The 26682-nt window shown below is 39.9% G+C and overlaps 1 protein-coding gene across 1 annotated transcript; it reads left to right on the top strand.

The window, feature by feature from the left end:
* Positions 1-6147: 6147 nt before the first annotated feature.
* On the top strand, positions 6148-16041 carry LOC139472549 (uncharacterized). Its single transcript, XM_071255018.1, has 8 exons — positions 6148-6331; positions 11598-11708; positions 12580-12804; positions 13182-13372; positions 13768-13897; positions 14213-14369; positions 14811-14915; positions 16023-16041. The coding sequence occupies exons 1-8, from the start codon at positions 6148-6150 to the stop codon at positions 16039-16041; spliced, it is 1122 nt and encodes a 373-aa protein (XP_071111119.1).
* Positions 16042-26682: the final 10641 nt, after the last annotated feature.

Below are 26682 nucleotides of genomic sequence, written 5' to 3' on the forward strand. Positions count from 1 at the left end.
AATGCTATGTTATTTACACATACTAAATGCTATGTTATTTACACATACTAAATGCTATGTTATTTACACAAATAAATGCTATGTTATTCACACATACTAAATGCTATGTTATTTACACATACTAAATGCTATGTTATTTACACATACTAAATGCTATGTTATTTACACATACTAAATGCTATGTTATTTACACATACTAAATGCTATGTTATTTACACATACTAAATGCTATGTTATTTACACATACTAAATGCTATGTTATTTACACATACTAAATGCTATGTTATTTACACATACTAAATGCTTTGTTATTTACACATACTAAATGCTATGTAATTTACACATACTAAATGCTATGTTATTTACACATACTAAATGCTATGTTATTTACACAAATAAATGCTATGTTATTCACACATACTAAATGCTATGTTATTTACACATAATAAATGCTATGTTATTTACACATACTAAATGCTATGTTATTTAGACATACTAAATGCTATGTTATTTACACATACTAAATGCTATGTCACGTATACACATCCTTCCGCCGTTACAGTTTCGTATGTATTTTAAATCAAACCCCTCCACATGCTCAATATACTTTAACAAACAAACAATTGTGTGCATGAATGTCCAATGATAGAGAAAATACTAAAGTGACTGGAAGCTGCAAAAACAAAATCACCGTCAGTTTTCCAACAACCTAAGGGGCATAATGTACAATGTCGTTGTTTCCCTACATAAAAATTACAGTGCTATTGTTTCCCTGTATAATATATACAATACTGTTGTTTCCCTATATAGAAGTGTACAATGCTGTTGTTTCCCTATATAGAAGTGCACAATGCTGTTGTTTCCCTATATAGAAGTGTACAATGCTATTGTTTCCCTGTGTGAAACGTATAATGATATTGTTTCCCTGTATCAAAATGTACAATGCTTTTGTTTCGCCTGTATAAAAATGTACAACGTTGATGTTTCATTACTTAAAATGTACAGTAGTATTGTTTCCCTGTATTATTGAACAATGCCGTTGTTTGGCTGCATAAAAATATACAATACTGATGTTTCACTGTATAATATTACAATGCTGTTGTTTCCCTATATAAAAAAGTACAATGCTGTTGTTTCCCTATAAAGAAGTGTACAATGCTGTTGTTTCTCTGCTTTTAAAATCATTTTGGTTACCTGTATAAATTGTATCATGCTATCGTTTCCCTGTATAAAATGTACAATGCTGTTGTTTCCCTGTATATAAATTACAATGCTGTTGTTTCCCTGTATAAAATGTACAATGCTGTTGTTTCCCTGTATAAAATGTACATTGCTGTTGTTTCCCTGTATATAAATTACATTGCTGTTGTTTCCCTGTATATAAATTACAATGCTGTTGTTTCCCTGTATATAAATTACATTGCTGTTGTTTCCCTGTATATAAATTACAATTCTGTTGTTTCCCTGTATATAAATTACATTGCTGTTGTTTCCCTGTATATAAATTACATTGCTGTTGTTTCCCTGTATATAAATTACATTGCTGTTGTTCCACTGCATAAAAATATAAAATACTGTTGTTTCACTATATAATATGTACAATGCTGTTATTTCACCGTATAAAAATGTAAAATGCTGCTGTTTCCCTGTATATAAATGTACCGCACTGTTGTTTCCCTGTATAAAAATGTATAATGCTGTTGTCTCCTTGTATAAAAATGTACAATGCTGTTGTTTAGCTGTATAAAAATGTACAATTCTCTTGTTTTCCTACCTATAAAATGTACAATTCTGTTGTTTCCCTGCATAAAAATATACAATGCTGTTGTTTCACTATATAATATGAAGAATGCTGTTGTTTCCCTGTATATAAATGTAGAATGCTGTTGTTTCCCTGTATATAAATGTACAATGCTGTTGTTTCTGTTTATAAATATACAATGCTGTTGTTTCCCTGCCTAAAAATGTACTATGCTGTTGTTTTCCTGTATACAAATGTACAATGCTGTTGTATCCTTGCATAAAAATGTACAATACTGTTGTTTTCCTGTATAAAAATGTACAATGCTGTTGTTTCCCTGCATGATAAAGTACAATTCTGTTGTTTCACTGCGTAAAATAGAGTTTTTAATATGAAATGGGACCTTTGCAATTTGTTATTCAAGCAACCATCGAGAAAGGTTCCAGGGGGGAATTTAGGTCAAGCCTGTAGCGCGCACTCAATCTACCTCCCTTCACACTGCTAATGAATTTGTTCACTGTAGGTGATGTATGATTCATATCGTTTAATGCGGCGGTTCACAGTTCTGCATGGTGTATCGCTTTTGCAGTTTTTTAAAATTCCGGCAGAGATTATACACCCGTATATGTTCTTGGCTTTTGGATACATATGAAATCAACAGGTTGGTCTGTAGTTTGCAATTATTTTCCTAAAAAAAATATTTTGTAGTTTGTGATAGTGTAATGTTGCCACTGTTTCTTCACGGAATGTTACGCAGTACACATCACATCTAAAACATCTTTGTTGTATGATAGTTTCTTACAGTTGTGAACGGGGGCACGGTTGGCCCAATCGCCTATGTCGCTGCAATTCGCTATGCGGAGTTGTGTCCCTTGGGCCCTTCATAATCCTATGACAGTGTGTTCGAATCCCTGTTCGCTCCGATTTTGTTGTCACCAGAAACCCGCGATCGTGGGTTTCACCAAAGTAGTGAACGTCTCAGACCTGCATTACTTCGGGGTTTCCTCCACTAAGCTGACACGCCGTGATATAAGTGGAACACTATTCAAAGTGGCGTAAAACCCATCTCACACACTCACTCTTGTGTACTGTTGTGTTTGGTTAACTTGGTTTGTGTTGTGATTCCGGTTTAGATATGAAGTATGTTTAGAAGAATGTTACTGTGTTCAACCCAAATATCGAGAATATATCATGTAACCGTATATGCACAATAAGTAACATTTAAAACACACAGGTACATTCTACATACAAAGGAGGTACATTATAACAATTCAATTTTAAACCAAGTGTGTTATAATGCTATGGAAACAATATGAGAATTGAGCAAAACTATGGTAAGGTTGTACACACAAGGAATTTGTTTGTTATTGTTGATATGATAACAGATCTTGGAAGTTGTTTCTAGATAACTGTTGGTAAAATTATTTAGAACTGTTCCTTTCAACAGAGTACCAAATTCTTTTCCATGTTCGAGGATTATCTGTGATTCTCTTTAATGGTTGTATTTTAAACAAAATAATGTTGCTCATCTTCTGAGACATCGCATGTTTCACAGAGACGTTGTTCAAATGGAATTGGCGTTTTTTGTATATCTACCAGTTTCAATTTTTAGTTTGTGATTACTTAATGTGACCTATGAGCTTTGTTTTTACAAGAGGTAAAATACTTCTCAATATTCATAGATGACTTGACCCACCTGTTTGTTCTTAACTTGCTGTTAGATAAATGGTAATCCCTTAATGAATATGTGAACTTTATTTATAATGGATTCAATACATTTATTGGTGTTTACTATTTATTTAACCAACCAACATTTTGACCAGAAATATTGATATTTGCTGCAAAAGCATGTTCAAGAATGAAATTTGTTGTGTAAGCTATATCGGACGTGTAATCAAAGTATTGGTACTAATAGTAGGTATGTATCAAGTTCTGCCTGACAGGACCATTTATGTGTTTTCTTGCCTTGGTTTTCCTTGCGCTGACCCTTTAAAGACATTGTTGCTTTTATTGTCCTTTCCCAAGATAACTACATTAATAACAACCAATTTGTACTTTACACCAATCCTCTCCTCCCATAGCTTACACTTACTTTCCCATCTCATTGTCCCTTCCCGCCTCATTGTCCCCTCTTATTCCACCTCATTGTCCCCTCTTATCCACCTAATTGTCCCCATCCCACCTCGAGAACACTAATCCCACCTCGTGGACACTCATCCCACCCCGAGGACACTCATCCCACCCCGAGGACACTCATCCCACCTCGTGGACACTCATTGTCCCGTCTTATCTAACATTATTGTCCCCATCCCACCTCATTTCCTCTCTTACCCGACCTCATTGTCCACTCTTACCCCACCTCATTGTCCCTCATATTTAACCTCATTGTCCCCTCCTATCCCACTCATTGACCCCTCATATCCCTCCTCAATGTCCCCTCTTATCCTACCTCATTGTCGCCTCATATTTAACCTCATTGTCCCCTCTTATCTTACATTATTGTTCCCTCTTAGCCCACATCACTGTCCCCTCTTACCCCACCTCAATGTCCCCCCTTATCCCACATCACTGTCCCCTCCTATCCCACTCATTGTCCCCTCTTACCCCACCTCAATGTCCCCCCTTATCCCACATCACTGTCCCCTCTTATCCCACCTCATTGTCCCCTCCTATCCCACTCATTGTCCCCTCATATCACGCCTCATTGTCCCCACTTATCCCACCTCATTGTCGCCTCATATTTAACCTCATTGTCCCCTCTTATCCCAACTCATTGTCCCCTCTTATCCCACCTCATTGTCCCCATCCCACCTCGAGAACACTCATCCCACCTCGTGGATACTCATCCCATCTTGTGGACACTTATCTCACCTCATTGCAACCTACACTTATCCTTCCTGATAACCCTCATTCCACCTCATGGACACTAATCCTACCTCGTTGACACTCATCCCGCCTCGGGGACACTCATCCCACCTCGTGGACACTAATCCGATTTCTTGGACACTCATCCACCTCGTGGACACTCAACCCACCTCATGGCCACTCATCCCACCTCATGGACACTCATCCCACCTCATGGACACTCATCCCACCTCGTGGACACTCATCCCACCTCGTGGACACTCATCCCAACCCGAGGACACTCATCCCACCTCATGGACACTCATCCCATCTCGTGGACACTAATCCCACCCCGAGGACACTCATCCCACCTCGTGGACACTAATCCCACCCCGAGGACACTCATCCCACCTCGTGGACACTCACCCCACCTCGTGGACACTAATCCCACCCCGAGGACACTCATCCCACCTCGTGGACACTAATCCCACCCCGAGCACACTCATTCCACCTCGTGGACACTCATCCCACCTGGTGTACACTCATCCCAACCCGAGGACACTCATTCCACCTCGTGGACACTCATCCCACCTCGTGGACACTCATCCCACCTCGTGGACACTAATCCCACCTCGTGGACACTAATCCCACCTCGTAGACACTCAAGTTTCTAGTCTCACAAAATGAAGCCCACGTTTTCAATAAAGAAATCTTACATCAATATGTTCGACATAGAGCTGCCAGCTGTGATCAGGTACGGGTTGCCCCAGGTGCACAACATATGCTGGCTTTTCCTCATATGAATAAAGTACAATTTCAGAATACACCCTGCCTGACAAAAGGAAGTAAACACCAACGTTTGATGATGGCTAAAACTCTCTCTCTCTCTCTTACTATATGAGAGGAAGTTATCGAACAGAAAGGGGGGAGGATCGGAAAAAGAATTGGAGAGGGAGCAATATGGTTTAACTGAACGAGGGCAGTTCAGCCCAGCGTTATGTCCGGAGACAAAGTTAGGAGCTCATGTCGACGCTTCGAAGGAGGAAACTGTTGTTACCCAGTTATCCTGTGAACTGTGATGTATAAGTTGGAACAATGTGAAATGGAATTCATTGGGAATGTAATGTCAAGCAATCTCAGGTGACTATTATCTATATTGCACATTTGCCATGTTGCTTTGCCTAAATAGATGTGTATGAGTGCCTTGCCCAGTAACTAAGAATTGTTATATACTTATCTTTGTTTTAATTATAAAATCCATCTTTAAACTTCAGAGATTGTTGTGTGATTCTTGAAATTGTTATTTGTGGTAATAGCGGGAACCCCTGCCGTTCATACCACACGTAATAACAGACAAAACCTGAACCTTAACATCTGCTTCAATTCGTAAAAATATGCTGCGGTTTGCACAAATCTTTGTCAGAATCAATTACATACAGCGTGGTAGATATTACCACGTGGGTGACGCACCTGGATAAGTGACAGGTATCTACTGGTCCACGAGAATTTCGGTTGCCTATCATAACTCTTGAGGGTGAGGAGGAAAGTCAATCGGAATCAACATGATGATGTTCGACAACGGTCTCTTCATAGTTCTCCTGGCTGTCCTTGCGCCATCACAGGGATGTCCGCCTGGACCAGATGAGCTCCCCGAAAAGCTCGCTGAGCTCTTGACTCAACTAGAAACCGCTAAGGCTGATTTCCAGTGTATCTTTGATGTCACCAATGAACAGTGCCCATGTCAGATTAAGTAAATGTCATTTTTGAAAAAGATCTATTAAGCATTACAGAATCGAATCTAATCTAAACCTACAACGTGGTGTCTATTGTATACTTACTCCGAGCCGACCCTAATGCCGAGCGCCAGACAGGGTAACAACAAGTTTCATATTTTAACGTCTTATGGAATGACGCGGCCGGGGATCGAGCCCCGGACCTATCGCTCTCCGGGCGGACGCTCTACCACAAGACCACGGAGGCGGTCTGCATCAGATAGCTTTTCTTTAGTCCAGCTATAGTTTCTAGCTTCAGGAGCACTTGTATCTCAGGATTAAATATTTACATTTCAATTCGCGTATGCGCAAAGTGACTGTTGAACTCTTGATCCAAACACTCTAAAACAAGTAGGGGATATTAGCAAAAAACAGCTGATTACAGAAATACAAAGAGGTATCGAGTGGTGGCATTGCATGGAAAAGGAAACGGAAGCATTAGGCGTAATATGACAATCAAGAGAACATGTGGGCGGTGTATTGTAAGGGTGCAAACAACACGATGACAGTGGTGGGTAGTCTTTTAAAGCGACAAAACCCTTTCCTTAATCATAAGAGGTATCTGTATCAATAGTGATGACACCAGGTGTTCGCGAATAGGTGCCCGTATCCTGCTCCACCGGTGGAACCCGTCACAAACACATGCAAAAACATGCCATTATGTGGTCCAAGTCAAAATTGCAAGAATTGCATCGAACGTAATGTTTGTCACTGATGCGTCAAATTTGGAATCGCCCTCCACATGCCTACCATAGAACATCTGAGCAAGAGTCATATGACGCTCTTTGAATTCTTAGGAGGAAGCGCATACTCGATCGTACCTCAAAAGTAGTGAAATAGAGACAACAAAGGTTGGAGCTACGGGAATATTGCTGGACATAAAGGGATAGTTGACAATTGGAAAGTTAAAATCATCCTTCCTTTCTCTCACTCTGAATCATAATGCATAGATCTTTGATATGAAACAGATTGGGCGTTTTCACTAGTCTCTTCTAATCACCGGTGGGTAAGTCAATGGGAGGGAATTGTCTATTTAACTGTATGCTACTTATTTGCTATTCTATTACCTGTTGTTGTCACAGTTAATGTGCTGCTTATCGCAGGATGTCATGCATTTGTACCTCCAATCACCTGGTTATCTACAGTAAACTACGTTTATAACGAACACGCTTATAAACTGACCGATATAACGAACGGGCCATTTGTGTTATATATATGCTGTATATATGCTTATAACGAACTACGGTTATTACAAACTAAACTTAGTGGTCCCTTTGAGTTCGTTATAACCATAGTTTACGTATATATCGAAACGTCGCTATATGCAATAAACCAGAAGTCGGTATCTATAAAGTATATTTTTCCCAACTTTGAGGAGCATTAATAAGTTGGAGAAGTAAGTAAGGATAGATATATAGATGAACAGCTTCTTTATTACAATTAGGAGCGACGTTTCACTTGCTTGATAACGGTGTTGTAATTGTAATAAAGAAGTTGTTCCTCCGTTTGTCTTATCCTTACTTACAAGAATACCTTTATCAAAGGGAAGATGTACGTTGTTTAGAGTCTGCTTGCCATGTCATAACGTTAGGAGTGAGTGAGTATGGTTTTATGCCGCTTTTAGCAATATTGCAGCAATATCACGGCAGGGGGACACTAGAAATGGGCTTCACACTAGAAATGGGCTTCACACTAGAAATGAGCTTCCTAGAATCAACCCCGGTGTAGATAATAATAACTTGTTATTGAATCTAAAAATTCAAAATGGAGAGAGAGAGTTGCATCCCTTAAAAGGAAAACTTCATGTGCATTCATGAAATAAAAATGTTTTAATCAAACAGGACTGGTGTAGATTCTGGGAGCCCTCAGATTATAGTTATAACCCGAGGTAGATTCTGGGAGCCCCCAGATTATAGTTATAACCTGGGGTAGATTCTGGGAGCTCCTAGATTATAGTTATAAGCTGGGGTAGATTCTGGGAGCTCCTAGATTATAGTTATAACCTGGGGTAGATTCTGGGAGCTCCTAGATTATAGTTATAACCTGGGGTAGATTCTGGGAGCTCCTAGATTATAGTTATAACCTGGGGTAGATTCTGGGTGCTCCTAGGTTATAGTTATAACCTGGGGTAGATTCTTGGAGCACCAAGATTACACCCAGGGGTAGATTCTGGGAACTTGTAGAATCTACCCAGGTATTCTTTGAAGAGGGGTATACTTTCAGACTTTAGTAATCCTGCTTGGCTGATGTCCTCGTTAAATTGTTTTGCAATTTATATCTCCAAAGTTGACCATATATGACCCAAACGGGTACCGTTTTCATCCTAGTTGATGTATCCTGCCGATAAAACTCCCCATCATATGACAAACCTGAAGATTAAGTTTAATTCTTGGCCAAAAGCCTTGCAGAAATCCAAGTCATATCCACAAAGAAACAGATCGGCATGAAGAGAAGCACAATTGGTGCCCATGGGGACTTCTTGCCTAAATGACTTACCCTAAAGGTTATCATAGGTGTTATCAAAGACGACAAATGTCTGCAAAACTCAATATCATCAATATCTGATGTGTCCACCACGTTGGGCGACACATGAACGGCACCCAGGTGGCATACTGTTGACTAACTTGCGAATGGTTGACCTCGGTATTGCCTGCCATTCCGCCTGAAGAGCTACCCCAAGCTGGGCCACGTTGGCGGTTGCCGTGACTCTGACAGGCCAGTCCAATGTCCGTGTGCCCTCTCGTCGTGACGGTATGGGCATGATGTGGTCTGGTATTGTCATCTTGCAGTTCACATTTCTGCCGATAATTTTAGCGAAGAGGACAATGACAGGACGGAAAGATTCAACATATTTTTGGCCAGTCTACCGTCAATTAACATAAGACAAATATGTTCGCCCGTCACCACGACACTACCGCCCCCACACCGACGCCCTGGCATACCGATCGCCGCTTCATGGCCAACAACGTTTTCAGCCATCTCTGAATCGGAGGCAAAGCCTTGATTCGCCTGTAAACATGGTTTAACGCCATTGGCGCAGAGCTCGTCCCTGTTGTTGCCTAGCCCACCCCAATCTTTGCCGCCTACAGTTAGCTGTTAGGGATACACCCTTCACAAGACGCCTTGCTCTCAAGCGGGCTGCATTGTGCCAGTTTTTATAGGTAGATGTTGAAATTGCCCTTCTGTTAATGAGACGATCTTGTCGGCTGTCGGTTTTTGGGCCTGCCACGCCGAGGTCTCATTGCAATCATGCCCGTTTGACGGTACTTGTCACAGAAATTACATTTTTTGGATTTGTCAAACATTCAGGCAACTTGGGATATTCACGCCCCCTCCGGCTCTATCCTGTCCACAATTCGCCAATTGTCTGTTCATTGAGATACTGTCTTGGAGGCATTTTTAAGCATGCGCTAAGCTCAATTGGATTAGTGGTTCTAGTTTCCCCTACAAGCACACACACTTTGATTGTGTGGACACGAGCTGCTCATGCATGATGTGAAATGTCACTGTGACTAGATGATGCGTTTGGATGCCCTCCGCGATATTGCTAATGTACACCTCAACGACAGCTGCATTAAAATCTTTAGTTCCCTTATTTTTGTCGGTACTATATATATACATGGTCACCACGCCTAGTAACAAATGCCCCTTGTATCAGCCTCCCTTAACTTTGCAGTGTGGGATGGTGGTGTACAAAAATATACAAATGAATAAAAGCGACAAAACCCTTTCTATATTTATAAACAATCTCTGCCAATAACAGAGTCGTTTGTACGATTCCGACTTTATCATGAGCATGTGTTTGTGAATTACTATCAGATAGTGATGAACCCATATGTTCGCGAAGAGGTTAGCGTATCCTGCCCCACCGGTGATGCCCGATCTATGCTGCGTGACTCGTGTCTTAGGTCAGGTCAGAAATTGACTTGACGTTCATTTCGACGTCGCCAGACACAACCACGCCTATCAAGGAAGTGCAAAATGTAAATAGTGACTCATCTGAAAACATTACACGTGGCCGCCAAGCATGGAGGTGAATGGACATGAGCTGCATCATCGTTTGACCCCTAACTCGTTCACTAGAAGCCTGACGAAAGGTTGCAGCAACTTGATTCACCGTTAACTTTGGAGCTCGATTTCGTAAAGCCTTGTTTTGGATCAATTGATCCTGTACTCTTGTCGTTGACCTGGACCGCCCTGACGTCGATCATCAGCATTTTGGCTTTGTTGGTACAGTTCCATAATCTGTAGCCACAGACTGAAACATGGGACGTATTGGTCACTGCATGCTTCTCCAGCAGGTCAATAGGCCATAGACGGTAAACGCGTTGCAGCCGCCGCTTCGCTGGTACATGCACAAACAGTCAATGAAATCAATTCAATCGCAGCTTATGATAAGCAGAATAATTAGATGCGACACACTTATTGGCGCCGATATGATGTCTCAGAAGTACTGTTAAGTCACCCATCCATGCACAATATGCAGTGGCGTTCTTTCAGACATGGTGATTCCCGCCCCTTATCATTAGAGATCCTCCCCAAATCTGCCATGCTGCCTTAACTTGACGTTCGTTTCGACTCCTTTACACACGTCCACGTCAATCCAGAAAGTCCAGAGTGATTCTGGACTGATCTCAACACATTACACGAGATCATCGGCAGTTCTCTCAGGTTATACGGTCTACACACCATTGGCGTCTGGCTGGAATGTGCCCATTTGTTAACATTGGTACAACACTAGGTCGCCGAGCGTACAATCAGTGGATTATTATTATCAGGTCGAATAGTGAGTTCGAACCTGCCATCAGTGAATTCCGGCAGTGTTGAGGATCACAGAGTGAATTTCGAAGTCTTAAACCACTGAGACACCTGTGTTATGTCTTAAACGATTCAAGACTTATACTTTACTCAATCTTTAGTTTGTAATATTTCATCAACATTATGAGGTTCATTCGGTGTGATGTCACAAAGAAACATAATTATTTAAGACCATTGTGGAACCAATATGCCATTGCACATAAGAGAAGCACTGGACTTTTACAGAGAACGTGATGACATCTAACTTATTTAAAGCTGAACTGTTTACAATTGTAGATGTTTCCATAGCTACACGTGTGTTTAAGTTCCAAGTTCCAATACATGTACGGCTGATCACAGCATTGTATCGTCAATAAACCGGGACAAACACAAAGTGATGGTTTTAAATAAAGAACGACAGTTGATGTATATTTCTGTTTCAGCTCCCGGGGATTGCTTTGAAAATGATCTCGAAACCCTCAACAACACACTTTGCGAGCTTATCAACGATCTCACAGCATTGATCGGGGATCAACCAGATGATTGTCCTGCACGTAAGTAGAGAAACGAACTAAAGGCGAAATCGGAGAGAGCGTTCATCTGAACCGCCTTCATGTTGACAAAAGAGACCAGATTGATCTATGAAAGGACATGAAAATACTTTTAAGCTGACTGTCATTAGAACAATTGAACTGACAAATTCAGTATACTGGAAAAAAAACTAGTTCCAGACAAGAAATCTTCAACCGTCTAGTTGAAATTCAGTCATATATACCTTTCACTTTATCAAGCTTTATGCTTGTATGATTTGTATTTCTGAATAACCAATGAAGATCCAGGTTAGAATTGGTCTCTCCAGCAAGCTCTCCTTGTGCCCCGTGAAGATCCGGTCAGAACTGATCTTCCACAACTCATGCTTGTCGACTAATGGCTCGCTGATTTGGTTGATGCATGTCATCGTATCCCAATTGCGTAGATCAATTCTCATGATGTCAATCCCTGGATTATTTGGTCGATTATTTACAGACCACCGTAATATAGCTGGAACATCGCTGTGAGCGGCGTTAAGCAACAAACAAACAAATTTCTGAATGACTGAGCCAGAGCTCTGGTATGGAATCTGCCTGCAAAATGGTGTATTGTCCATTGTAGTACTTCTATACTTGGGGAGTAGAGATATTACATGATTTTTCATGCATAGTTGATTTCAAGATATACGATATATCAGTACATTCGTTCTCTATTGCATGCCTTGTCCCAGTTACAACTGAACCCTGAATTGTTAATACTTTAAACAAATATGTTGTTTGCACTTCGTTGATACTATCACTACTCTCCTTCAAAAAGATTTGTCATATGATAGGGGAAAATAAAAACATATTATCAATACTTCCCAATCACAAGATTTACACTGATGTTTTACAGTGGAAGGATGTGCCGCACTTTTTGGTGGATGCAATTGGACGGACATTGCTGTGGTTGACCCAGTTGGGACGATCCTGCCCAGGAAAGAAGCGAATGATACTGTCAACGGTTTAACAGTTTGTGGAGACAATGAAACACATTACTGCATCTACTCCATCCATGATTGTTTGCCTCCCACGGTGGTCGAGCTGTGTCTTTCTCTTGGGACGGAAACCGTAATATATGGTAAGGCGTTACACCCTCAATACCTGGTTAATATCCTGCCAGTAATACAGAAACGTCAACAATCAAACACTAAGAGGTTAAACCATAATGCGGAAACGAAACTAACATTTTCACACTACTTTCATTTTCCTCTGGATGGTTAAATGTTCTTGTTATAGCGGTACGTGTATACAGGAAATGATCCTAACAATCTCCCTTGAAGGAAACAGATAGCAGGGATCAAATAAAACTTTGTACATGTATAAACCTGAAATAATAATGCAATCAGTGTATTTCTTTAAGAAGGTAATCACTTGTAAAACAATGAATGTTGACGGCATATTTACATATTTAAACTGTAATATTGACAGAAACATTTGTTTGTCTCTTCTCTCTAGGGCCGGATGTCAATAGTGGAAAATATACCGGCATTGCTAGCTGGGGTGATAAGTTGTACGTCGCCATTGATGATTATAATGGCACGGGAGACGATGTCCTTATGTCTCTTTATAAAAACGGCGACACCCCGGCGGATGTTATTGTCTATATTTCCTGTGAAGCAGGGACAGTCAGAGATTTTGACTGGTTGGTATCAAAGTTTTGTTTCTGCATTTTACAAATTACTGTTCACAATAGTCCATTTGCTTCATTATTTAATTAAGAACTAATGTATATGCAGTGTGTGGAACAGTGAGTGAGTAATTGGTTTAACACTTCTTTGAACACTATTCCAGTCATATCAGGGCGTGTCAGGTTAATATGGGAGGAAGTCCCGAAGTAATGCATGTCTCAGACGTTTATCGCTTTGATGAAAACCAAGAGCACGGGGTCATAATTGGGGCGATCGGGATACGAACCCATAATAACGAGTTTCTGGTGTGCCCAAGGGACATCCGAAGAAGCAAGTAATACTTCGAATACCTACAGAGGAAAAATAACTGACACAAAGCACGTTGTTGAGTGATACGTTTGTCAGGCAAATAGACAATACTTAATGTTAACTGCAAGCAATCATCTTCTCTTCCCTTACAGTGCTTCAACGAGACAGGTGGAGATTTGCAGACCAAACTGAAGTCTTCAATGGACATTAAATCGTTTGACGTCATTGACGAAGGTACGTATAATGGAACATATACTCCAACCTGGTCCAAAAAGGACTCTTTGATATATTGCTAATTAACGTCGTATACTAACGCCATGACATCTGATACCGTATCTGATATGCCCAAAATGACTTATTTGTAAGCAGTGGTGAAAATGTTTGGTGGAAACTACCGAATATCGAGGAGACATAATCGCTTTCTCTTGAAGAGAAGGGGTTAGGGTCAAATCCCCTTTGAGATAACTGGATACATCTACAAACTGCTACATGTCATTCTTTGAAATGAAGTGGTGATTAACGCAAAATTTGATTTGTTTTCTTCGACAGACTGTATCGTGTTTATTGATGCTGCCGGTGGTGTATGGATCTACGACATTGCGACCAACTGTTTCAAGCTGCTGTACTGCATTCCGGGCGAACCATCCGGGGAAGTCAAGATCAACCGCTGTTCTTCTTTGATATACCTGACGTACCCTGGTGTCAGGTAAGTGTACAAAGTGCAAAGGAAAGATCTATTTCCATTGATGACTGAATAGGTCCCCTGAAAATAAGTTGAGTTTTTTTCTTGTGTTTTGTGCAACGCAGCGCGACCTTGCTATCAAGAGACGTACGTTATAGGGGCATTCTGCATTACGTGGCTGTCTGTTTTAATTATAAGGAGAATGTATTAATATCAAGACGTAAGTGAGTGAGTATGGATTTACGCCGCTTTTAGCAATATTCCCTGATACTTTTTTGTTTGATCATCGAAAATAAAGCCAAAGCATTCCAGTTCCATTCGAGACCATCCGACTTACTATGATGTCTTTGTGGTTTCAACCGGTAACCAGTTGAATACCTAAGATCTTTAATGTCAAACCCCATTTGATCTTGGATGGGAAATGATTATGATGGTTGTAACAGGCATGTTTTTTTCTTCTTTAAGCGAACTCCTCATTTACAACGCCACAACTTGTGAGAAGGTAGGAACGCTGCCGTACACCACGTCCGAAGCCAGTGACTGTCCGTATCTCGGATTCGAACCAGCCTGGTAAGTTAAATCACAACAGCAACATCACATATATCACAGGCATCCAGCAGACAGGTTAAAACATGGAACACGGCACAACAGCAACATCACGTGTATCACAGGGAGCCGAAGAGACAGGTTAAAACATGGAACACGGCACAACAGTAACCTCACGTGTATCACAGGGAGCCCAGGGGGCATGTTAAAACATGGAACACGGCACAACAGCAACATCACATGTATCACAGGTAGCTCAGGAGACAGGTTAAAACATGGAACACGGCACAACAGCAACATCACGTGTATCACAGGGAGCCGAAGAGACAGGTTAAAACATGGAACACGGCACAACAGTAACCTCACGTGTATCACAGGGAGCCCAGGGGGCATGTTAAAACATGGAACACGGCACAACAGCAACATCACATGTATCACAGGCAGCCCAGGAGACATGTTAAAACATGGAACACGGCACAACAGCAACATCAAGTGTATCACAGGTAGTCTAGGGGACACCTAAAAATGGAATACTTCACAACAGCAACAGAACATGTATCAAAGGCAGCCAAGGGGACAGGTTAAAACATGGGACGCGGCACAACAGCAACATCACATGTATCACAGGGAGCCGAGGAGACAGGTTAAAACATGGAACACGGCACAACAGCAACATCACATGTATCGCAGGGAGCCCAGGGGACGTGTTAGAACATGGAACACGGCACAACAGCAACATCACGTGTATCGCAGGCAGCCCAGGAGACATGTTAAAACATGGAACACGGCACAACAGCAACATAGCATGTATCACAGGTAGCCTAGGGGACAGGTTAAAACAAGGCAACAAATAAGATTGTGATCACCCATGAAGATTCGGGCGAGAATTGGTCTTCATGCTTGTCGTAAGTGGCGACTTACAGAATATGGTGGTCAGGTTCGTTGACTTAGTTGATGCCTGTCATCGTATCGCAATTGCGTAGGTCCATGCTCATGATGTCGATCACTGGATTGTCCGGTCAAGACTCAATTAATCACGGACATATAGCCGGCATTTTGATGGATGAGGCGTTCAACAACAAACAAACATTTTTACAATACACATTACAAACACGTTTTTGTCTTTTTCAGCCCAGACGACGACCTTTAATCTTCATAGCAGATGTATTAATCCAGTGAATATTAAGATGTAGCACCCGCAGTAGAATCACCCAGTACAGTTGGAGAATTGGTTTTCCGCAACCCATTTTTGTCGTCAGAGGCCACTGTGGTAGTCTTAAGAGGCGACTAACAGGATCTGGTGGTCAGGCACGCTGACTTGGTTGACGCATGTCATCGTATCCCAAGAGCGTGGATCGATGCTCATGATGTCAATCATTGGAGACTCGATTACTTACAGACCGTCACGATGCTGGGATATTGCTGAGAGCGGCGTAAAACAGCAAACAAACAAACACTGAATGATCGATCTGTTTGCATAATTGTCCATTGTCGTACTTCTATTGTTGAGGAACAAATATATGCAGCGTTAAACAGACAAACAATTAATTTATAGATGACAGGGTTCAAAATCAGATAAGGTAAGATGGGGAAGCCTAAGGTCGAAGCGTTCGCTCTTCACGCCGAAAGCCCGTGTTCAATCCCCAACATGGGAACAATATGTGAAGTCGACTTTTGGGGTCCCCCGCCGTCATAGTACTGGAGCCAAAGTGTTTTTTCATGAAATAGTTTTTCTGAACACATTCGTTGCCAAAATATTATCGAACACACAGTTTCACGAGGAACAGGCAGACACAAAAGTTACAGTGAAACTAAGGGGACTAAACAGTCTGTACAGGAAGTAACCGGATAGTTATGATATTGACTTTATCATATACTTCTTATTCCAACAGGGAACTCCTTGAGCCGTGAAAAGCAAGCAATAAAATGTGTAGAAGGCATTGAGTCAAATCTGTATTCAATAAACCTTTTGAACCCGACTCATATGCATTGTGATTTTTTCTGAACGCGAGAGAGAGAGAGGGACAGAGAGAGAGAGACAGAGAGACAGAGAGACACGGAGACAGAGAGACACACAGAGAGAGAGACACACAGACAGAGAGACACAGAGAGAGACAGAGAGAGACAGAGGGAGACAGAGAGAGACTTTCAGTGACTGGATAAACTCAGCAGTATTATGGACTCGTTGAGATTCAAATAAGAGTTATCTAACACCAGTTGCCCAGTTTCTTTTACCATTTGAATCAAACAACAATAATATATGATTACATTCTTTTGGAAATCTATACAAAGGCATATTTAAAATTCTTAACCGATATTTAAAAACTTATATATGCAAAAATATACAGTGGATAGCGACCACAATCACCATAAACCATAACCCCGGGAATATTTTCTTTTACATCCAAATAGTTCTTACATGCATACAAGTGAATCTTTTCTATAGCATCTACTTTTGAGAGTCCCCAAATCTCTACACCATACAATAAAATTGGACTTATTTTTACATCATTTTTTTTAAAAGTGTATTATAATCAAAGTTTAGACCACATGCATTTCGTTGTATACCAATGAATACCTTTTGAGCTTGTAAGGATGCTTGGCTTACATATGTCCATAAAAGACGGTTAGTAAAATACACTCTTAAATATTTATATAAACTTGTTATCTCCAATTGGTTACCTTTATAGTACCATTTTACATATTTTGATAAATTACCGCCGTGTTTAAATACAACAATTTTTGTTTTATTTCTATTTACATTACTTTTCAAACTCATTAATTTGTGACTTTAATAGTACATGAAAATAGTGTAATATCGTCTGCAAACAAAAGTAAAAACAATTGTATTTCTTCTGGGTGTAGATGATTTGCATTGGAACAATTATCATATATTTGCATTGCAAATCCATTGATGAAAAACGAAAACAGGAACGGGCTTAAGATACAACCCTATCTTACTCCTAAATGACTTGAAAATGTAGGAAAAATAACTTTGTTATTTCTAACACAGACATTTATAGTTTCATAAATGCTACATAACAATTTATTCATTTTAGAACTTAATCCACGGGTCTTAAAAAGATTCCAAAGTTTATTTCTTTGCACAGAGTCAAATGCTTCAGAAAAATCTACAAAAACTACATAAAACTTTCCACCCTTTTTATTAAGGTATCTTTGTATTAAACAATGTAATATGAATATGTTGTCCACGGTACTATATCCTTCTCTGAATCCAGCTTGTGACTCATATATTCTGTTCATTGTACTAGCCCAATACGCTAATCTTTTATTAAAAACAAAAGTAAATATCTTGCTAAAAATGCCCAAAAGAGTTATACCCCTATAATTATTAGTGTTGTTTATATCCCCGCTAGTATGGAGAGGTACAATTATTCCCACCGACCATGAATTCGGAAATTTTCCGTTTTCTAAAATAACATTAAATATGAGTTCAAGATATGGTACTAACATGTCTGCTGAATGTTTGAAACATTCAGGCATTAAATTATCAATGCCAGATGATTTTATTGCACTTAAGTTGTTGGATGCTTTCTAAAAATTCTTCTCTCGTAATTGGGGAATCAAGAATATCAGCTACAATTTCATCAGTGGTTTGACATATCCTACGTATTTCTAGAATGACAATACCAGTCATCAATACTTATGTTAGACATGTTTTTTTGTTTTTTATTCATGCTTTTTAATATTCTGACCAAAACAGTTTTGAATTATTTATATTTTTCTCTTAACCTTTGTTTCCTCTCCATTAGATATTCATTTCTTTATATTTTCTATATTCGTTTCTAGCGGTATGATATTCTTTTAGGTTACTTTCATTTTTGCAATTTCTAAATCTAATTAAATATTTACATCTTTCTTTTTTAAGCATTTAACACTCGTTATCAAACCATGGATTTCTTTTCACCCTTCTCTAACTCGACTTACTTTTCGTTTCATATCATTAGCGGCTACACATAGAGCATATGCAATAGCATTAACACCTTTAATTATATCAGAAAATACAAAATCGACACATTTATCAAGAAGCTTTTGGATATCGTCAGTAAGTAAATTCTCTCTGAATGTGTTTAACATATTATCATCCCAAACAAACTTATAGCTATTATTTGCGCTTGTGCTATTATAAGGTGAAGTTCGGGTTCTATTAATGCAAAGGGGTAGGTGGTCAGATTCGGTTCTAGACTGAATTTCAAAATGATCTATATTACCAAATAGGCGAGGCGAAGCAATTACATAATCAATTACACTTGCACCCATTTCTCCAATGTATGTAAAGTCTCCAATATATGTATCTTTTCCACAACTTCCATTTAAAAAAATAATATCTAAGACTGAGCAAAGATCTAGTAGACTTTTACCGAGGGTATTAAAACACTTATCTAAAGAAAATCGCTCTTTATTGAAAGAGTCAAACATAAAATCCCATGACGTATCTCCCTCGGTGTGTTCAAATATGTCGTGTGCTACATAGTCAGGTTTTATACCAGTTCTAGAATTAAAATCACCACCTTGTAACAAATATTTACAATGATGTTTAGATAAAATATCACACAGTGTTTCTCGTAACAAATCAATACCATTTTTACATTGTGTACAGACCTTGGCATACCAGGATGAGCCCTCTGGGTGTACATACACGCACGTGTACAGTATGTCAGAGTCTAAATTAAATATGTCTTTATCAAACAATATATAAATTGCATTGTCTAATACTTTTGTCCAAATGATATATTTACTCAAATCTCTTCTTACCAACACTGCAATACCACCAGAGAGCCTGCCAAACTTAGCAAGTTTATTAGCTGTCTTAGTAAATAATCAAAATCTCTAAATACATTGCATAACTCTAAGTTATCTATCCAGGTTTCAGTTAAACCAATCATATCAAAAGATTTTACATGATCAAGAAAATCAATATCTGAAAGTCGCCTCGAAAGACGCATGTCATCGTTTTCCATGAAGACCAGGGTGAGAATTGATCGCAGACACCCGCTCTTGTTGTAATAGGCCACTAACGGGATCATGGGGTGAGGCTCGCTGACCTGGTGGATGCATGTCATCGTTTTCCAATTGCATGGTTCGATGCTCTGGATGTCAATCCCGTCTGGTCCAGATTCGATTATATTTAGACCGTATTCCCTTTGCTGAAATATCGTTGAGTGCAGCGTTAAACAACAAACAAACAAACAAACAAAACCTCTATATCACTGTTCATGAGTATGAATTTCCTGAAATCCCCGTCAACATATTTTCTAAACGACCAATCGATTGTTAAAATACTTGTTAAAGATCCAACGAAATTGATGCAAAGAGCCATGAACAATGCAATGTAAACATTTCATCAACGAAGCTTGGCGCTAGTACAGCAGTTTCAGAGAACCCATTTTGTGATCCATTCATTTATACAGCTGACGTTGAGTCAGTGAATATTTATAGAACCTCATGGTGATATTCATTTGCCCATCCTGTAGTTCGGCTGCAAATACTGATATGTAGCTTGATGTTTGTTTTTTAATGTTTAACGCCGCACTCAGTAATATTCCAGCTATATGACAGCGGTCTGTAAATAATCGAGTCTGGACCAGACAATCCAGTGACTAATATTTTGCGCATAGGTCCACGCAATTGGGATACGGTGACATGCATCAGCCAAGTGAGCGAACCTGAGCACCCGATCCCGTTAGTCGCCTCTAACGACAAGCCTAGTCGCCTTTAAGGGCAAGCACGGGTTGCTGAAGATCGACAGACAGATTAAAAAACTCATTGATGGCTGAAACCTTGAAATACTTATCCCTTGTGATGGAAAAATCAATACAGTCAAGCAGGACATGCTTGACCGTGATTCTTTCATCACAAGGGATACTGAATGGAGGATCTTCACCTTCAATTAATATCCGTGTGTATATCCCGAATGGCCAATACGACATCGCTGCAAAATGACCTCTTCAAATCTGGACTGACAACCCATGTAGGTGTACCCAATAGCTGGTTTAATTTCATGTAATTTATTTACACCTGCTTGGGTGTCCCACTTCTTTTTCAGGAGATCTCTGATTTAACATCTGATCACAGATTTATAATCGCTGTATGGAATCAGAAATAGTTTCACAGATTTGTTGAGTGCTACTTTAGCTGCAGAATTAGCCACTGAGTTACCAATGGTACCAATATGGCTCGGTAACCAGCAAAAAACGATGTCGTAATGGCCAGCAGCAAGACCATTAAACATTTCAACAATTTTGATTAAAAGTGGATGTGTACAAGATAGATTTTTAATAGCTTGAAGGCAAGAAAGTAAGTCTGAAAATATAATAAATTGTTTATGTTTTGATTGTTGTCCCCCGCCGAGTATTCACAGTATTCACAGTATTCACAGTATTCACGACCGTCCGTACGTCCGTAGGTACGTCCCACCTGTTTGTTGCCGCGATATCTCAAGAACTAAACACTGGATTGTCTTCCTATTTGGAACTATGGTGTATATACAGACACCGCAGACACCAGTCGGTTTTAGTGACCTTGACCCCATTTTCAAGGTCACAGCAGGTAAATCTGCTTTTGGGGTTGGAAAACGGTGTTGCCGCAATATTTCAAGAACTAATCGCTGGATTGTCTTCACATTTGGTACTATGGTGTATATACACACTCCGCAGACACCAGTCGATTTTGGTGACCTTAACTTAATTTTCAAGGTAACAGCAGGGAAATCTGTTATTCGAGATGGAAAACAGTGTTGCTGCGGTATCTCAAGAGCTAATTTCTGGATTCCTTCATGTTTGATGATATTGGCTTTTGGAGTTGGAAAACGGGTGTTGCCTCGATATATCTAAATATTTGGAAAAAAAAACACATATCGCATAAGGCGGCGGGGGACATTTCGTCACTTTGTGACAAATACTTGTTTATTTATATATTCCAATGTTGTTAATGTGGCCTTTGGCTCTGCCGTAAAAATGGAACAGTTATTTGGCATTCGGTTTGATATAGTCCTGGATCCAATGAGGATGTATGTGGATCGTAATTGATTACATTCTTGTAGATAAATAGGCTGATTTGTTCCAGAGATTTCTTAAAATTAGTGAGAGAAAGGTCTACCTCAGGCCTGACTAACTGCCAAGGAGGATTAGACAAACGCCGTCATGGAGATATTATATGTAAGTCAATATTAGCATCTGCAATATGAGGTTTGATCCAAATGGCAAGTGGTGGTACAAGCTTTGGCTTATTGTGAAACAGTCCCTCTATAATTTCTACAAAAATGGATACAATTTGACTTTGCTTAAGAAAATCTAAAACCATGCTCAAGCGAACACTTTTGGATTTTAATTAGGCAAAGCTGCAGTTGCCTTTCTATTGTGTGCGTGTTTTGGCCACGACAAGACATGTTGACTACAAATAGTAACCCATCAATTGAGTCATTCAGTACCTTGGAGAGACTGTTAATGTTAATGCTGAATAATGTAATAGACAAGATACTGCCTTGGGACACCCTAATCCTGACTGTAATTGTCAGACGGGGTTGAACCCACAAGGACTTGAAATTGTCTATTGGTTAAAAAATGGATATAAACGGAAGCAAATGATCTCGCAACCCAAAATCATGAAGATCTTTTAAAATGCCATGCTTCCAAGTTGTATCGTACGCTTTGCCTAAATAAAAACAGATGAATACAGCATCTTGTTTGTTTATGATGGATGTTTTAATGAACGATTCTAAACATACCAGACTATTGGTGGTACTTCTGTTCTTCTGGAAAGCACATTGTATATCTGTAATGAGATGATTGGTTTCCAAATACCAAACTCCATAGTTTTGCAAACGCAGCTTTTGAGAGATATAGGTAATTGGATTGATCTGAATGATCACGTCCAAGTTTTGGTATAGGGACAACACACATCGCGCCACGAAGGAGGAAAAATCCCTGATGTCCAAAAGTGTCTGGAGACATGATTCAGGCAATTATTTGAAAAGCTGATAGTGACAATTATCAGCTCCAGTTGCAGTATCATGAGCTTGCCCAAGGGCAGTATTGAGCTCATGTTGTGAAAATATTTCATTGTAATTTTCACCACTATCAAAATTAAAATTAACCTTTTTCTTTTCCTGTTGCTGAAATTTCTGAAATTTCTGAAATTTAGGATCATAGTTGGATGATGAAGAATGCTTGGCTAAAGTTGCACCTAATTTATTTGCGATGTCAGATTTATCTGTTAATATATCATTACCATGTTTGAGATGTTTAATGCTGAATTTAGAATCCTTGCCTTTATTTCTTACCTTTGATATAGGTGTGCGTGAATTGATTCTGGAAACATAATTTCTGCAAGACTGACGTTTATTTTGTTTGAATGTTTGTCCAGCCTTTGCTCTGTTTATATTTACAATATTTAAATTATGGACTGTAGGGTGTCGGCGGAAAAAAACTGTTCTGCCTTTTTCATATGCTTTCTAGCCTGTTTGCATTCATATCTTAACCTTGGTTAACGAATGTGGGGGTTCACTGAAGATTCAGGAATGGCTTCATCAGCTGTGTTTTTTCAGTTGTTCGGAGAACACCTGAATAGGGTCTTGTTTCGGAAAGTTTCAGGTTGCAGTGTTTCAAAACAATGAGTTTGAAATAAGGGCCAGTTTGCTATATCAAAATTCCACCTTGCTGAAGGTGGCTCATTAGTTGGGAGAATAGATTTTGGTACTGTGGGGAAATGGTCACTTCCACACAGGTCATCATGGACAGACCAGTCAAATTCGTTTAGTACATTAGCATTTATGAGTGACAGCGCTAATGCTGAATAAGTTCCTGTTGCAGGATGTAAGTACGTATTTGAGCCATCATTAGATAAACATGAAATATTGTTTGTAATAAAATCTTCAAGGACCGTGCCCTCAGCGTTGGTATCAACACTTCCCAAGAGAGGGTTATGTCAAGTTAGGTCACCCATAATGACACAGGGTTGAGGGAGTTGTTCAAATAAAGACTGAAGATCAGCCTTCTGAAGGGTAGAAGATGGTGGAATATACTTCTACTGGCTGTTTGTGTAACTCGATATGGATGTTTTGAAATTGTGGTAACACCTCGCAGGAACTATTACAACGATTGTTACACCTCGCAGGAAGGCTTACAATCATCGTAAACCCTTGACAGAACAAAAACTACGAACAGCCTACGAGACGCACGTGCAGATTTCGTGCCATTGCGAGACGCACGTGTAGATTTCGCACCGTTGCGAAACCCACGTGCTGAGGTCACCGGTTTCATTGAACCGAGTTCACGACTGCAGGCGATATTTCATCTCCGATACAGGTTATACATTTGAGAGCTTTTATTACAGTTATTTAATTAAAAACGTTGTCTATGTGATGAGTCGGTTTATAAGTGGGACAAACATGTCTCCTCGAGACCGCGAGGGGGCCGAGGGACGTTCCCCAATGTGAGGGTTTACAATCTCTAGTAATCTCGAGGAGACATGGTTTCTCCTGCACAAAGTGCAAAGTGTGAAGGCAAAGTGAAATGTGAGCCGGACTGCAGCAGCTTGAAGATTGGTGGTAAGAGGAATAAGCACTATGAGTTATGTCATGTCTCACCAAGATGGAAGAACCTCCAGTGGCTTCTGCACCTGGAGGTGAGAATAGATTTTACATATTATATTACCTGATATCAGACTTAGCTATGTTTATAAAATATGTTTCTTGCAAACATATTGCTGATGGTTTAAAATCTTGAAGAAAAAGCTGTAAATCATCCATTGAATTATGTTGGACGATTGAGTCATGGTTGCTCAATCGATGAACGCTCACGTACACGTATAGAGGAAGGATTCCTACTGCTCTGCAACACTGGGGTTATTACATCCATGTCCAGAGCATCAAAGTAGTTGTGGATAACTATCTCTGAAGATGAGGAGTTCCTGGTTGTCTGTTTTCTATTTAGTTTTTTTCTTTCTTTTCTGGTCACAGTGAGTGAGTGAGTTAAGATTTATAGTCACATTTCAGCCATTTCGTGACTAACTCAAGTTATAAAAGAATAATGTATAAATATAGACTATAAAACCTGTCGACAAGGGACAGTAAAAGAACTGAAGTATCACAGCTATAAAAATAAAACTAGTAAGTAACCATAAAATCTTGACTATTCATGACAATACATTATAACAATTGGCTAGAGATCACCAGCAACTGAAGTTGAGCTACCGTACTAGGGACCACGGGGACTTACAGTACATCTGCTTCCTGCGTCGTACCCCAGCAGGATTAACTCCATCCCTCTGGCTACTGTTGAGTGTTAGTAACTTTAAGCCAAAGCATTAACGCTTATAACGAACTGACGGATATTACGAACTTAAATTTTGGCCCCGGCCATTTGCTGTATAGATGTTGTATATGTGCATATAACGAACTACGGTTATAACAAACTAAAACTATTGGTCCCTTTGAGTTCGTTATAACCGTAGTTTACTGTACTTTGAATGAAGTGGGACTTATATTATCATTCTACCAAATTAAAATCACAATAAATATATTAAAAATGTATCAATTAACTCATTTTCTTTTAAAAAATCCAAGAATTAAAGGACATGATTGACTGTGATTCTTTCAGCTATAAGTATATATAACAGACGTTGTTGTCTACAGGAGTCCCTAGCCGGGTACAGCTATAGGTATACATGAACAGACGTTGTTGTCTACAGGAGTCCCTAGCGGGGTACAGCTATAAGTATATATAACAGACGTTGTTGTCTACAGGGGTCCCTAGCGGGGTACAGCTATAAGTTTATATGAACAGACGTTGTTGTCTACAGGGGTCCCTAGCGGGGTACAGCTATAAGTTTATATGAACAGACGTTGTTGTCTACAGGGGTCCCTAGCGAGGTACAGCTATAGGTATACATGAACAGACATTGTTGTCTACAGGGGTCCCTAGCGGGGTACAGCTATAAGTTTATATGAACAGACGTTGTTGTCTACAGGGGTCCCTAGCGGGGTACAGCTATAGGTATACATGAACAGACGTTGTTGTCTACAGGGGTCCCTAGCGGGGTACAGCTATAAGTTTATATGAACAGACGTTGTTGTCTACAGGGGTCCCTAGCGGGGTACAGCTATAGGTATACATGAACAGACATTGTTGTCTACAGGGGTCCCTAGCGGGGTACAGCTATAAGTTTATATGAACAGACGTTGATGTCTACAGGGGTCCCTAGCGGGGTACAGCTATAAGTATATATGAAGAGACGTTGTGGTCTACAGGGGTCCCTAGCGGGGTACAGCTATAAGAATATATAAAGAGACGTTGTTGTCTACGGGGGTCCCTAGCGGGGTACAGCTATAAATTTATATGAACAGACGTTGTTGTCTACAGGGGTCCCTAGCGGGATACAGCTATAAGAATATATAAAGAGACGTTGTTGTCTACAGGGGTCCCTAGCGGGGTACAGCTATAAGTTTATATGAACAGACGTTGTTGTCTACAGGGGTCCCTAGCGGGGTACAGCTATAGGTATACATGAACAGACGTTGTTGTCTACAGGAGTCCCTAGCGGGGTACAGCTATAAGTATATATGAACAAACGTTCTTGTCTACAGGAGTCCCTAGCGGGGTACAGCTATAGGTATACATGAACAGACGTTGTTGTCTACAGGGGTCCCTAGCGGGGTACAGCTATAAGTATATATGAACAAACGTTCTTGTCTACAGGGGTCCCTAGCGGGGTACAGCTATAGGTATACATGAACAGACGTTGTTGTCTACAGGGGTCCCTAGCGGGGTAC

Source organism: Haliotis cracherodii, unplaced genomic scaffold (genome assembly GCF_022045235.1).
Source record: "Haliotis cracherodii isolate W230 unplaced genomic scaffold, xgHalCrac1.p SCAF_24, whole genome shotgun sequence".
Classification (NCBI taxonomy): domain Eukaryota; kingdom Metazoa; phylum Mollusca; class Gastropoda; order Lepetellida; family Haliotidae; genus Haliotis; species Haliotis cracherodii.